At 39.1% G+C, this 13,660-nt stretch overlaps 3 protein-coding genes across 4 annotated transcripts; all 3 read right to left on the bottom strand.

The window, feature by feature from the left end:
- Window positions 1-276: 276 nt before the first annotated feature.
- LOC103981182 (protein neprosin) lies at window positions 277-4,019 on the bottom strand. Of its 2 annotated transcripts, none has more exons than XM_065148236.1 (6): window positions 3,438-4,019; window positions 3,011-3,370; window positions 2,380-2,559; window positions 1,881-1,934; window positions 1,627-1,773; window positions 277-950 (listed from the first exon to the last, which is right to left on the bottom strand). In XM_065148236.1, the coding sequence occupies exons 1-6, from the start codon at window positions 3,636-3,638 to the stop codon at window positions 573-575; spliced, it is 1,320 nt and encodes a 439-aa protein (XP_065004308.1). In that variant the 5' UTR covers window positions 3,639-4,019; the 3' UTR covers window positions 277-572. The 2 variants fall into 2 exon arrangements, with proteins under 2 accessions (XP_065004308.1, XP_009396088.2); XM_009397813.3 differs by having other exon boundaries at window positions 2,380-2,544; window positions 3,438-4,012.
- A 1,181-nt stretch (window positions 4,020-5,200) lies between these two features.
- On the bottom strand, window positions 5,201-6,059 carry LOC103981664 (putative invertase inhibitor). The gene has a single exon (XM_009398405.3). It carries the CDS (start codon window positions 5,820-5,822, stop codon window positions 5,286-5,288), a length of 537 nt encoding a protein of 178 aa, XP_009396680.2. The 5' UTR covers window positions 5,823-6,059; the 3' UTR covers window positions 5,201-5,285.
- Window positions 6,060-6,574: 515 nt separating this feature from the next.
- LOC135635270 (protein EMSY-LIKE 3-like) lies at window positions 6,575-13,522 on the bottom strand. Its single transcript, XM_065146240.1, has 9 exons — window positions 13,147-13,522; window positions 10,476-10,678; window positions 10,261-10,381; window positions 9,719-10,150; window positions 9,458-9,525; window positions 7,852-8,100; window positions 7,700-7,768; window positions 7,598-7,658; window positions 6,575-6,992 (listed from the first exon to the last, which is right to left on the bottom strand). The coding sequence occupies exons 4-9, from the start codon at window positions 9,798-9,800 to the stop codon at window positions 6,988-6,990; spliced, it is 534 nt and encodes a 177-aa protein (XP_065002312.1). The 5' UTR covers window positions 9,801-10,150; window positions 10,261-10,381; window positions 10,476-10,678; window positions 13,147-13,522; the 3' UTR covers window positions 6,575-6,987.
- Window positions 13,523-13,660: the final 138 nt, after the last annotated feature.

Here is a 13,660-nt window from a genome sequence, read left to right on the forward strand (position 1 = left end):
AAAATGATTTTATTAAAATTAAGTTATAAATTGATGACATATAGAATAATTTGAAGTTGTGTTATAATTAACAAAAATAAGATTACAAATAGTAATCTTCAATCATTAAAAAAATATATTATATTTAATGCTCATTTTGGGCTTTGTATAACAACACACTGATTTACAAGTGAGAAAAATTATATAATATGGTTTCTATTTATATAGAAAACCAAACACAAAACAATTATAATTATATAATATGGTTTGTATCAATCTTTACATTTAAATTACTACTTAAAGAAATTATAATGGTGTTGTACTGAAATATACATGCAAATCTAAATCACAAGGGGACCTGAACAGGAAGTAGCTGTTTGGAGAAGAAGAACAATAACAAAATACATGTGCCACCCGTGATCTATCTCAACAATCTTTTAGATGATGCATTTTTGACATGAACACAAAATTGGATGTATACTCTCACTGTTTGTACAATTGAGGAGGTAGAAAGATCAGATTTCTTGAAAGAACACAGAGTCTGACGTTGAGAGGATGAGGAGATGAAGAGGGCTTGCTGTTGTTCTTATGGCTCAAGGACACCTGACGCTCCTTCCTGGTCCTCCGAAGTAGAAGTAGCTCCCCCAGGCTCTGTTGATCCTTGCTTGTACGTCATAGCAATTTGGGTGGTCGGCGAGGACACGGAGGTTGGTCACCGGGATCAGGCTGTTGTCCCAGTCGACGACCTGCAAGTTCCGGAAGTAAGCAGCTCGGCCGAAGCCTTCTCCGGCGTGGTGGCCGCTGCCCATCTGGGTGGCGGTGTGGAACCCGGATGGACGGGTGTTGAAGATCTCTCCACCGTACTGCACCATGGTCGCGTGCCCTCCGAGGTGGCTGAACAAGGAGGACGGCCAGTAGCCCACGAGCACGCCGGATCCGAACTCCAGCCACCAGTGTCCATGGCTTGGATCCTGCAGTCCACAGCATGCAGACACCGTACTTACTCCTACAAGCCACAGTTGTATTCTGAACCTTTGCGCATGGCACATATAATATTCATGCAACTATATTGGATCAGTACTGATCAGGATGATACAAGTAGATCAATAGTTGTTCTACTTTTGCTGAACTCTTTCAGACTTCAAAAGGGAAGTCTGCAATGTTTCCTAACACTTTTCTGACTAAAACCTAATTCTGTCAGATGATGGGGATCCAATGATGTGCTTCCAGTTCCTCGAGTGAAGATTGTTTCTTGACCATGTCTTTTGGGTGTAATTGTTATGTGAAAATATGAACTCGATGCACAAACAAGTGACATCTGACATCCAAGACTTTCCACAGAGCTCATCTTTTAGTCATATGACCAATCCTCAAAAGGTAAAGGTAGCAACTAAGTGGCCAGCGGAATCCAAAGAGTGCACTGAGGCATATCAGTCCCCTTGGCAAGTAAAGACTATGTAGGGTGCTCTCTCTCTCTCTCTCTCTCTGTACTTGAATTACTAGAAGCTTAAACAGTCATCCACTTCATCACATAGGTACAGAAAAGCATTCCCAAAACTAACATCTTTGCTAATTGAAAGTAAAATTAAGAGAACCATGCATTTAATGTAAGTTTTGAGATAGTTCTTAGTTGTTGACATAACTGACCTTCCAAATCAGTAGACTGATGTCAAACTGCCTGCCATTGTAAGTCGAGGTTGGAGATATTGCAGCTCCGATAGCAATCTTGTTACTTGTTTGGATGAAGCCCGAGCACAGGAGGTTGTAGCAGCCTGTTGCTTGATATGCATCCGTCTGTAGAATATATTTCAAGACATAGTGCAAATTAGCTATCAGATATATAAGATTTGGATGGAAAACTGTGTGCTATATATGAAGTTAAGGCAAGAAGGACTGCTTACTGTCCAATAAGTGAAGAATCTAGGAGAGCTATCTCCATAAAGCTGTGGGCTCACCTGGAAAAAACAGCAAAAAAAAAGAAAGACTTAAAGAAGTCATTATGAATAAAATAGTTGTTCTCAATGTTCTACATTAAACACTGCCAACAAATATTCAAAAGGACCAAAAAGTATTCTAGTTTGAGAACCAAAATGAAGAACAGAAGACAATGTTAGGGAGTGGTTTTTGAGCTGGATATTAATTATTACAATACTCACTGAGTCATGTGGATGAAAGGGAGCACTTCAGTCAAAGAAAAAAGATAAAGGTTAATCTACATCAATTAAATATCAATTAAAGTGTTATAAGCATTTATTATGATTATAAGAACATGACAAGTATTTTAGCCATTTACATGTAGCTATGGCTAATCAACATGAGTTCTTCGAATGTATGTTTATGGGAGTAATATTTCTGCAAGATCCCCTAAAAGAAGTGGAACATTTGACATGTTATTAGTACCTGCCATCCAGCTTCGATGGTGTTGAGATCACTGCTGAAAGATCCTGAGATGACCCATATTTGTGATAGGCTGAACTCAGAAGAACTGGCTACCCGAGGTGCCCACACGCTTAAGCTTGCTTTTGCTCCATAATATTGATATCCCACAGCATACCCTACTGCATGCTGCAACCAAACAGCCTGTTTCAGCAAGGGCATCATCACCTCACAAAGTCGATAAAGAACTTGGATGAATTGCTTCCACTGATCTCATGTTTGTGTCCTAGTTTAATGTATCCCGATAGCCTTAGTCAAACTTATTGGCCTGCAAACTGTGATTGACAGTGGAATCTTACTACCCAAGTCAACTGGATTGCCAGATCTTTGGTCCTGTAGATAATGTAACTTCGGTGGGAGAGAAAAGGTAAATCTTCATATGTTGTCATGGCCATGGTTAAGGAGAGTAAATGGTGAAGATGATGTCAGGTCTCATCTTTCGGTTTAGTCTTAGATAGTCTATTTGTAGGCTGTGAAGAAGAGGGAGAGCTGATGAAAGAGGCTGGTGGATCCATTAATATGTGGTTTATGATGCAGCAGCAGGTGGGTAGGAAGGACTCGACGCACATTTCCAAGGAGTTGTTGGCCTAATTACCTCATGTCCGGAGCCCTCCGAGACTCTCCGTGTTCTTGCTGCCGGCTTTCTGCCGAACCTCCTCACGGAGCTGGCTCGCAGGATGTCTTCTTCCTTGGTTCTCCGGATCGGAACCGTTCCTTCGGGGCATGTCCCGCCGGAAGTCCTCCATAACTGGATGCTGTCTTCGCCGTCGGCCAAGACGCTGGCTTCATGGCCTCGAGGCCTCTCTGGTGGATCTGGATAAGGTCGATGCGGAGTACTCAAAGATATGTTCGACGAAGTTTCTGGTACCATGGGTTTCAATCCTTTCAGCCTGGGATGATCGAATGCTGGTTGGAGGTGAAACGGAACGCAGTCGATAACATCACCATCTGGACTCTGTGCAGCCAGCAAAAACCAGGGTTAAGATTAATCCCTTCGAAGAAGAAGAAGAAGAAGAGAGTGCCTGAATTGTCTTGAGAGAAGGCCGATTGAGGCTCTTAAGACAGGCTCTTATCCTCTTGTACTTGCGAAGCTCGTTGCGAGGGCGCATCGTGTTGTTCGCTGCTGATGCCGAGAGGACACTAGCAGCAGCTGCAAGAAGTAGCAGCAGCTCAAGGAAGAAGACGACATGGATGGAGAAAGGCCTGCGGTCGCTACGAGCCATGTCTTTGGGATCTCGGGACACTGAGATCCTTCTTCTACATCAGCTGTCCGCATCTACGTACGTTGGTGTGCTTGTCTTCTTCCTGCGCCATCATTAGGTGCTCTTAAGCACCCATCTTGCCTGTATCCCCATTGATGCACAGCTTGCATCTCTCTCTCTCTCTTCAATAAATGTTGTCTCCCTCTCCCCACGCTTTACGATCAGCTCGAGAATGGAAGAATCAGGTTCTTAAGTCCATTTCTCACGAGCCTGAGGCAATAAAAAATGAAGTTCTGGTCGATCTGCAGCTGTTAATATAGAATTCCTCCCCCATGTGGGCGTGTCCAGGAAGAGGGAGTAATGAAGAGGGAGAGTGGGGGGGTCTGCTCTTTCTTTTTCCTCGGTTTCCTTTTTCTTTCTCTCACATCATGGATTATATTGGTAGGTGGAGAAAAAAGGAGGGGAGGCATTCAAGAGGAGTACCAAAGCCAGCAGCATCTTTAGCTGTTCCTCTCATCTTTTCATTCTCTTTTGTGCTGGTGTTTATATGCCCATGCTCTTGTGGTTCCTCTCATTCATTTTGCTGTTCCAGCAGGAGTCAATGCACTTGATTGTGAGGCTGGCAACTGTGTTGCTCTCACACTTCCCTAGTTATTGTGTTTTGGTTCCTCATTTCTATCTGCTCTTCCTACACTCTTAAGGTGCAAGCTCAAATCAATTCCACTTGATTTGAGCTTGCTGATAATGAGTATGTTTAGCCTCCTGTTGGTCATCTCTTTAGATTCATTCTGAACCAAGGAAGAAGATTTATAGTACTCAAAAGAACAATATAGAGAGTCAACAAAGTAAAATATAGCATAATAATAATAGTATGACAGTAAAAGTAAAACATAGGGCATTAGTGGTACAGACCTCTATTTGATTCTCAGTTGGTCCATCCTATCATAGTATGAACAAATAAAAGCCTCCAAACATGTGAATTTTATGTGGTTTAACCTTTCATTTGTCTCAAGCAAACTGACAAAGACATGCAATTGCTCAACAATTTCTATTATTTCTCAAGAACCTGTTTGTTAGAGGATCAAAATTATATCGGGTATTATCAGACTTAATCCAAGAATAATGAGTTTAAGTTTTTAAATTATATTGACGTTCGATGCATGATTTATGATTCGTTTCCATTCGAATTAGATCGATCGATCATAATAAAAAAAATCAACATATTTAATATACTCGACTTAATAATTTAATTATGAGCTTAAATTATATTGTCAACGAGAAATATATAATATGATTATTAAATATATTTGTCTCAATAATTGATAATTAAATTAATTCCTTGATGGAAAGCATTGCTTTGTTAATTAGATTTCTAAGACTGGATCAATATATAATAAAATTCATTTCATGAAGATCATTAGATTTAAATATTATTAGATTTATGTTATGCACTATAATGTTTTATTCATACATAATGATACCAAATTAAATTTACAACTCCCTAAGATTTTATTTTCTTTGTCGATCAAAATGAATGACATCGAAATTTATCTTTTTTGTTTATTCTAATACAAAATATTATTATTACTAAGCCAAGCACGAAAGTTCGCTAGCCTTTTGCTATCTAATGATTACATATTGCCTCCTCTCTCTCTCTCTCTCTCTCTCTCAGTCGGCAGGCGTGTCAACGCCCAAATCTGAGGCCAAGGCGAGGCTGTTGCTGACCAACTTCTTGAGGACGCTGGCTTCCTCGGCGACCGGCGACACCATGCCGGGGTTCTGGCTGAAAGTGTCGCGGCAGCTGCCCGCGTCGGTGAGCGCGGCCGATATGTCGGCGATGATGTCACCGTGCGAGCCCGCCCCGGACTGCAGTTTCTCGACCGCCTTCTCCAGGCTTCCGACCGCGCTCTCGTAGCTTCTCTTGCACACCTCGAGGGTGGCCCTCTGGTTCGCGTCGGTGACCGAGTGGGCCAGGATGGCGTCGACGGCGAACGATACTTGCTTGGCTGTGGACGCGGCCTCGGTCACGGCGGCAACGGTGAGGGCCTTGGCCGACGTGGCGGCAGACGAGATGGCGACGGAGGTGCAGAGCTGGGGCGCGGTGACGTAACGGCATGAGGCGGTGGCGTCGAAGTTGGAGCTGGCGGCCCACACCAGGAGGAGGAAGAGGAGGAAGGTGAGAATGAGTGCGGTGGGTTTGGCCATCGATGCAGGAACTCAAGCGCTGCTTGTCACTCTATCTCTCTGTGACAATGGGAGAAGAAGCAAAGGAGAGGGAAGGCGAGAAAGCGAGCCTCACGTACAGGCTTGACGTCAATGGTGTTCGTGGCGTGTGCAATTCGTTGACCATTTCTTTCGGAGCCGCCATCGGTGGAGATTGCGTTTTGGTTTGACCGGATGGCCTCAAATTTAGGGAATCATTTATATCCGACCCATTTAAATCGGATCCACTTCCGTTACCTAAATTTACGATGAGTTCAATAGGCATCCCAAATCGGATTCAAAGTACAAAACTAGATTCAATTTTTGCTAGGAAAAGTAAATTAGCTATAATTTGGAAAAAGAGTTAGACTCATCTAAATATTAAATGATTAAAAAAATATTTATAAAGTTTGCGATATTGATATGAAATTATTGAGATGAAATGTGAATAGTTAACACTAAAGATTGAAAAAAATATTTTTATTCATAAATTAATTAAAAAAAATCATCTAAGATATTGAGATCGATAGATCTGTAATTAAAAGAGAATATTAGTAATATGAGAAGAAAAAGAAATAAACCTAAAATAACTTTATTAAGAACTATAAATAGAATTTAAATATTCTTAATTTAAATAAAATATTTATTTATTCTGAATTCTCTTCATCAATATCAGAAACAAAATTCATTACTGATAGCCAACAACAAACAAAGAATGCAAAACAACTCACAAGAGCATAATAATCTATCACTGAAATGATCAAAGGCCAAATTTCCCCAAGATGCTCTCTTCAGATACAATTCTGAAAACAACTCATACAGGAGATGTTTTCAACCAAGGATTAAGGCACCATTAATTTCTCACGTGTAAGAAATGAATCTTAGCTAAAGCATTTTACATGGTTAGGGATCCCTGTGGACATACTATGTGGTGGAAGATTCAGTGCAGGTTGGTTACAAGCTTACATGTCATCATCAGTAGCATAATGCTGGTAACCCAATGCGATACCGCCTGCAACCATTCGATCATCCTCAGAGCCTTCTCCAACATCGACAGCCATGTCATGGTTGTAATTAGCTCCATGCTGGTTCCCACCATACATTGGATTTCTCCATCCTTGATCTTTGTCCATGGGTTTGCCATGTGAGAACTGAACTGGAGTTTGGGCTATACTGCAAAAAGAAATGGTGCAAGGGGTTTAGAGCCCTTTTTGCAAGCAAAACAGAGTTGTAGAATCTGGCAAGATGTAGGAATTTTCTTAAAAGAAGTTGCAACATAATGATTACCTTCTCTGCCTTAGCGGAACCAAATAAATTTGAACAGAAATCAGACAAGATTCTGGCTGGCAAATAAAAATAAGTAATTTATATTCGGTTACAGTACAAAACATGAAGTTTTAGGCCAAATATTTAGCCTTTTGTCATGGTAGGGCTGTCCTTTTGCAATCTACACGACCAGGGGTAAGATTGTATACATCAACCCTCTCCGTACCCTGCATTAGCAAGAGTCTCACCATTGCATCATCTTTTTTTTTCTTAGCTGGATAAATTAGAAGCTCAAAAAAAGAGAAAAAATTGTGACTGCCATAATATGAGTATGCTTTACTTGCATAAATCATAACTGCCGCTGATTTCCTAAGTTCAACTCACTTTGCTTTATCCTTCAGAAAGCTTCGTAGATAAAAATAATGGAAATATCATAACATAAACAAAAAATTTAAGTTTTTCAATGTTCAGCATCACATGCAAAATTGAACAGAATTATGGGCAGTAATTACCTCTTTCGCCATCATAGGCATCATCTAGGTTTGCATTTGCATCAATCAATGCCTGTTCATGCTTCTACATGCTATTCACAATAAAGTTCTATAACTACATACTTCTAACATTTGCTGGGCTTTCTCAATCTTGAGAGGATCAGGATGACTTGCACCAAGAAGTTTCTCTACCTGGGATGCACAAGAGTGACAAATAAAATATCAGATGAGTTATGTCTGGCAGAATCAATGGTCTTAGTATCCCAAACACATACTTCTTTTATTAGAGTGTCAGTTTGGAGTATTTCGATGTTTCCAGTGCTCTTCTTGCCAATGCTATTTTGGGACAGAAGAAAATCTTTCTTCTTCTGATTCTTCAGTGATCCTCTACCCCTACCTGCACCTGGAATGCCACCACCACGGGCTGTGGTCCTCTTAACCCCACGACGTGATGCAACTTGACCAGACTGAAGAACAATGCCTGGGTCCTCCTCAACCTCCCATCTTATATCTTCTGGACAAATCTGCAACCATGCGGTTCATTAGATTGAATGAAAGCTGCTCCTACATAATGGCAACAACGACACTTCTTTTCAGTCAAATGGAGGAGTCATAATATCTATGAAGAATAAGGATTGTCGCATCATTAATGCAAATACTCCTCTGTTCTCCCATTTTGAACTAGGGTTTTTTTGCTTCTTCTCCTCTACATCACTCCTTTCCTTTCTATGGTTGCCACCTATGGCAGCTGTCTAACTCCCTCAACTCTGGCCAAAAATCAGCTGGCTCCAATTTACTTTGGTTAAATATGGCCGATTCTAATCAATATTTGAGCTACAACCATAAATCCACCAAAATCCAATCAGTCTTATCCAATACTGCTACAGGTCGAGCATATCACACCAGAACTGATTGCTACAACAAAACATAATAGCATTTATGATCTTTCTAGTGGCGTTTAATACTAATGCTTGAATTATGGATCTGACTTACCATTTGGCACAATGAAACTTTGTGTAGCATGCTTCTGGCACTACAGCACCCTAAACGATTTACAATTTGGAATGTGATGAAAAATTCTTTTGTTTCACAGCATTTCCACCACTAACCAGGTTGGTTCAGCTTCAATCAACCCAAAATAACAAATGGATTTAACATTAAAGGATTTACTATGTTGAGATGCGACACAAATTGGGTTTCTGGAATGATTTAGCCAAAACTGGGTTAGTTTAGTGTCAAGAAACTCAAAGCAAACATATCAAATATGGTTCTAATACTATATATGGTCTCTCTTCCCTCTCAATCTAAAATTGGTGACATTGGCATGCAAATGCCAGCATGGCATCATTATGCCAATTATCAGCATGTATATTTTTAATCATTGAGCATTTAAAACTTCGGCTTGAACTATTGACACAATTGCCTATCAAATATTTTAAGAAACTTTATAATGCATCTCCTTAGGTTGGTACCAAAGGCTAACTCCACTGATATGACCTTAATATATTCAACGAATTGCTCTAATGAAAACTTTCACAGGCTTCAGCTCTCCCATGGATATGATAACCTCCATGCTATACAGCATATTTGGTCTTTTACTTGTATGCATATTATGAACAGCACAGGTAGAGAACAACTAAGCACAAATTTTGAATTCAATCAACAAACTAGCCAAGGTTGCCATAGCTTCAGAAGCACAGGACATTTATTTTCTACAAAGAGCAAGAGATTCCTTTTTAATGTCCAAAAGGAAGTACTTCAGGCTTCAGTTCATGATGTTTCTTTTTTAAAGGTTCATCAGATTGTCAACCATGCAAGTTTGTTTGAAGATAAATAAATATTAAAATGATGAAACCAAGCTATAGAAAACTTCTAACTCACCTCTTTGAGATTGATCCATTCCCATCTCTCTTTATACATGACAGTATCATCAACTAAAGCATGCAGACCTTGCCAACAATGCCAAAAAATTTGAGGATGATTATTTACCATATCATGTATAGAATATATACTGATTAATGAACACCCAAACTGGATTATAGTCAGTTATAACAGCTTCATAAAAGTTATTATCTTCAGGTCATCTAGTCATGATTTTCTAACCAATTAGTGGATCAAATGATGCTGGTTCAGCAGCTTCACCTGCCACAACAGCACCAGAATAGTTCTCATTGGCAATTTGGCCCCTCCCACTGAGACCTGCAGAAGGGTAGTGCATAGACATTGCAGAAGATGCACCGGGCTATGTGCATCCCTATAAGTTATGGTTAAGATTATCAGGAAACAACATCTAGGTCAGAAAGAGATTTCAAAAGATAACTGATTATTACAACTTAACAACTTACTGATTTAGGCTTCTTGCCTTTGGTTCCTGCAGCAGCTCCTCTTTTTGCAGCTGATAATGATGGCTGCATGGAAGCAGCAAGCTGTGAGTGCAGAGCAGGAGATGGTGCACCTAATGTGAGAGAAGGTATAACTGAGATGACTTCTGCCTCTTTCAAGATGCTGATACAGTAGGACTTGGTATTGTTATTTCTGGTTGAGAATTACTAAGCATTCCAGTTTGGAGTCCACCTGCTTGACTCCATTCCTAAGAGTTAGCACAAGCGATCAGTTCATAAAAGAAAGTTAAAACATGTTTAACATAGTCCTGAATGTAGATTCTAGGACACTTAGTTACATACCTTATTCACCAAATGATGCCATCAGCATTAACTTTGCTTAACAGTTCTCCATGTTCCTCATCTGACACCCTCAGCTCCTTTCTGAGCTCAGTTATAAGACTTTCCTTCTCTTGAAGACAAACTTTCTCATGACGCAGCAATAAAATGGCACATAAGCGTTGAAAAATGGATAGCAACAGCATTATATCAATTTGGAAAACTATGTGGATTACTACCCAAGTAATGGCATCAGATTGAGCCTTAAATGCTCAACGAACTGAACTATATGAATCTTGCTCAAGCCAGTGTATTTGGACCTCCATATCATTTGGTGCATTAGAATATGGAATAGCACCAAAAGTAGCTCTTCCATTCCCATATACATGTCCTCCTCTTGCACCCCTATTGTAATGAGATGGTGGAAGATCATCATCAGTTCCTGCAGTCAACACAACAATATTAAAATCAGTAAATCATATTGCAAGTCGGAAAAAGAAATGTTCAAAAGAAAGTAGGTGCAGGTAAGCTTATAATAATTCAATACACCACAACTTGTAAAGGATTTAAGGAAGTAGCGGCAATAAAAAAGGCGTGACGTATACATTACAAATCACACTGGTACTTCTCCAGAAATGACGACAACTTACACAAGTGGCAATAATGATTATACCATTTAAAAAAAAAAAATAAAAGATGGATTCTACAGAAAGAAAACCTGATACCATAGAAGTTATCCACAAAATAAGCTCATGCGTATGACTATTGAACTCTTCATATATAAATGCAAAGCAACAAATAGTACACCATCTATTAGTAACAACAGCCTCTATAAGAAACCTTGAAAATGGCGTACATCCAGGAAATTTGACAAGATGTACCACATTAGATAGCCATTTAACTCCAATCTCTCATGTAACCCTGATTGATATGTTCCACTAATGTTAGCACCAAAATAAACATATGGTTAAATTTTGATATACCAAGCAAGAAGGCAGGTACTTTCCACTCAAAGATGATCAATGTCAAAATATAGCACATCCTTTGCCCACATGTATACTTGCAAACCATGCAATATCTTACAAATGTTTCCACATTGGCATAATATATATTAATTCTTATACAAATACTAAAAGATTGTCCTTAATTGTTGTTCACTGGCTACAGATCCCCCAGTTTTTTGTTGATTAGTAATCCCCAAGAAGAAGTCTACACCAAAAAAAAAAGGAAAAAAAAGAAAAAACACAGCATAACCAAGAAAGGCACAATGTCCAAGAGAAAGGGTGGGATGAACTGTGAACAGTATGACAACATGTTAAATTCCAGTGATCCACAACTACTCCAAGAAACAGATAAGCATGCACTTTCGGTACTTGCTCACAGAAACTGATTGATGATCTGAGAATCAGTATTTTAATTCAATGGCATAGTCTAACGAAAATAAGAAAAAGCAAAACAAGCTCAACAAAGTTAAACTAAGTGTAGACTTGAAGAAGTTGTAGTTTATCCGAACTCATATTTGAAATGAAACTATGGGCATCAACCGGGCTCCAAATATGATTCTTCGAGTTCGTCAGGTTGCACAACATTGCAACTATCTTCAGTTCTGGACCTTTGGTAAATTGGTTTGACCCTATAACCACAAGTCGTCTATGGTACTAATGACAACCATAATTCTTTAAATGCTTTATATCAGTTAATTATCATCCTATTTCACTTTTGCCACTCTAGATGTACTTCATGCCAATTAAGTAATATTGCTTTTCATGTTGTTGACATTTTGCTTAACAACAATCTAAAGGGCTAGTTTGCTCTGATATCATTGTTTAATACTGTTCCTCAACCTCTGAAAATATTCATTCAATGTCCTGAGCACAACCAACATTACCTCCTGAATGTGGTTCGTGTCTATACTTCACATCATGATCTAAAGTAAATAAGAATTGACACAAACCATAATTTTGTTGACAAAAATGGAGACTAATTTGAAATTAGGATTATGTCGATATTTTCTTTCCTAGGATAACAAATTAGTATATTCCAGAAAGGTAATCAAGTTCCAATTTTTATTAAAGAATGTATAATACTACAAGATTACAAGATACAATAAAATCTATAATTAGACTAATTTTTATGGCCATTCAAATTCACTACATTGTGCTTCTTAAACTATTCGATCCATATATTCACAAAATCCTGTTTAACACCGGGGCTTAATTCTATTAAAGGTCTGCAAATTTGTGAAATTAAGTACATACTCCGCCAACACAAGGTGCAAATGTACAGTTGTACAACTAATTCCTTTGACAACTATAACATTTTCTTCCAGATCTCTCTTCATCATTGCCTACTCTGTCCTCAGGTTCGTCTTTCTTTTTTACCAGAAGTTTGCAAATTCGCTGAACCTTCCTACTATCCCTTTATTTTAAATGCAAGTTTTTGAAACATAAAAGCGATAATTACAGTAAAGCTTATTTGTTTTGCAAAAAAAGAGCTTGACAGTCTAAACATCATATGGAGGAAAGAGAGTAAGCTTCACAATGTTTTATCATTCAGCTTTAAAGGCACAGAAACATACGGGAGCCATATGCAAAACCTAATCCCACAGGAAGATGAAGCCTACTCTATTCTAGCTTCAAATTAAGTACTAAACTAGCAAAGACAAACAAAAAAGCAGAAATTCACGTGAAATTAGAAAATAATTCTGAGAACCTAAGCCATAATGGCAACGAATCAAGCTCAAAACCCTAATGACCCAATCTTGCATCACTTACACTACGTAACCGAGCTAACACAGCAAGTCTCTACACCAACCATCCCAAGTGAAAAAAACAACATTTTAAATAAATCTGGAACCTTCTTCGCATAGGAAACGACCATTTCAACATAAGAAACGTCAATGCCACTCACCGCTACTATCGGATGGGTCATACTCCATGGATCACTTTTCCCGGAAAAGCCAATGTTCTCCCAAGACAACTCTCGGATGCACCGGAACCACCTCAAAGATACACAGATACAGTCAATTCGCCTGCTATAACAAATATCCGACGAGAATTGAGAGATTCGCCCCTTTGACACCAAAGTTATTCGGACTTCGAATCATCGAAGGAAGATATCCAAATTGGCTCGACAGAGCACATTCAATCAACGATTCAAGTCGCGCCGTAGGAAACCAGGGATAATTTGGTAGATCGCGAGAGAGAGAGAGAGAGGGTGTGTTCAAAGAAGCGGATGGGAAAAGGTTGGCCGCCAAACGGCCAAAGCTAATCGCACTGATCTCCCAAAACTCACGGCACGAATCTTATGGCATGACTAGTCGCACTAACCTCAACTTATTTTAAGTATTATATATAATACTGTAGAAAATTTAAATGATTTGTAGTGGTTAATATTTTTTTATTTTAATATTTAAGTATGTGCT

The sequence above is a fragment of the Musa acuminata genome, chromosome BXJ3-4, assembly GCF_036884655.1.
Source record: "Musa acuminata AAA Group cultivar baxijiao chromosome BXJ3-4, Cavendish_Baxijiao_AAA, whole genome shotgun sequence".
In the NCBI taxonomy this organism is placed as follows: domain Eukaryota; kingdom Viridiplantae; phylum Streptophyta; class Magnoliopsida; order Zingiberales; family Musaceae; genus Musa; species Musa acuminata.

Bases quoted from the DNA above. Each gene is read 5' to 3' on its own strand.
- LOC135635270 (XM_065146240.1), bottom strand. From the start codon at position 9,800: ATGTCTATGCACTACCCTTCTGCAGGTCTCAGTGGGAGGGGCCAAATT. The intron at 9,526-9,718 runs GTGAAGCTGCTG...ATTGTTGGCAAG, and splicing joins TTCTGGTGCTGTTGTGGCAG to GTCTGCATGCTTTAGTTGAT. The intron at 8,101-9,457 runs GTGAGTTAGAAG...GCATGGTTGCAG, and splicing joins AATGGATCAATCTCAAAGAG to ATTTGTCCAGAAGATATAAG.
- LOC103981182 (XM_065148236.1), bottom strand. From the start codon at position 3,638: ATGGCTCGTAGCGACCGCAGGCCTTTCTCCATCCATGTCGTCTTCTTC. The intron at 2,560-3,010 runs GTAATTAGGCCA...TTGCTGAAACAG, and splicing joins CGGAGGGCTCCGGACATGAG to GCTGTTTGGTTGCAGCATGC. The intron at 1,774-1,880 runs GTAAGCAGTCCT...TATATTCTACAG, and splicing joins GATTCTTCACTTATTGGACA to ACGGATGCATATCAAGCAAC.
- LOC103981664 (XM_009398405.3), bottom strand. From the start codon at position 5,822: ATGGCCAAACCCACCGCACTCATTCTCACCTTCCTCCTCTTCCTCCTC.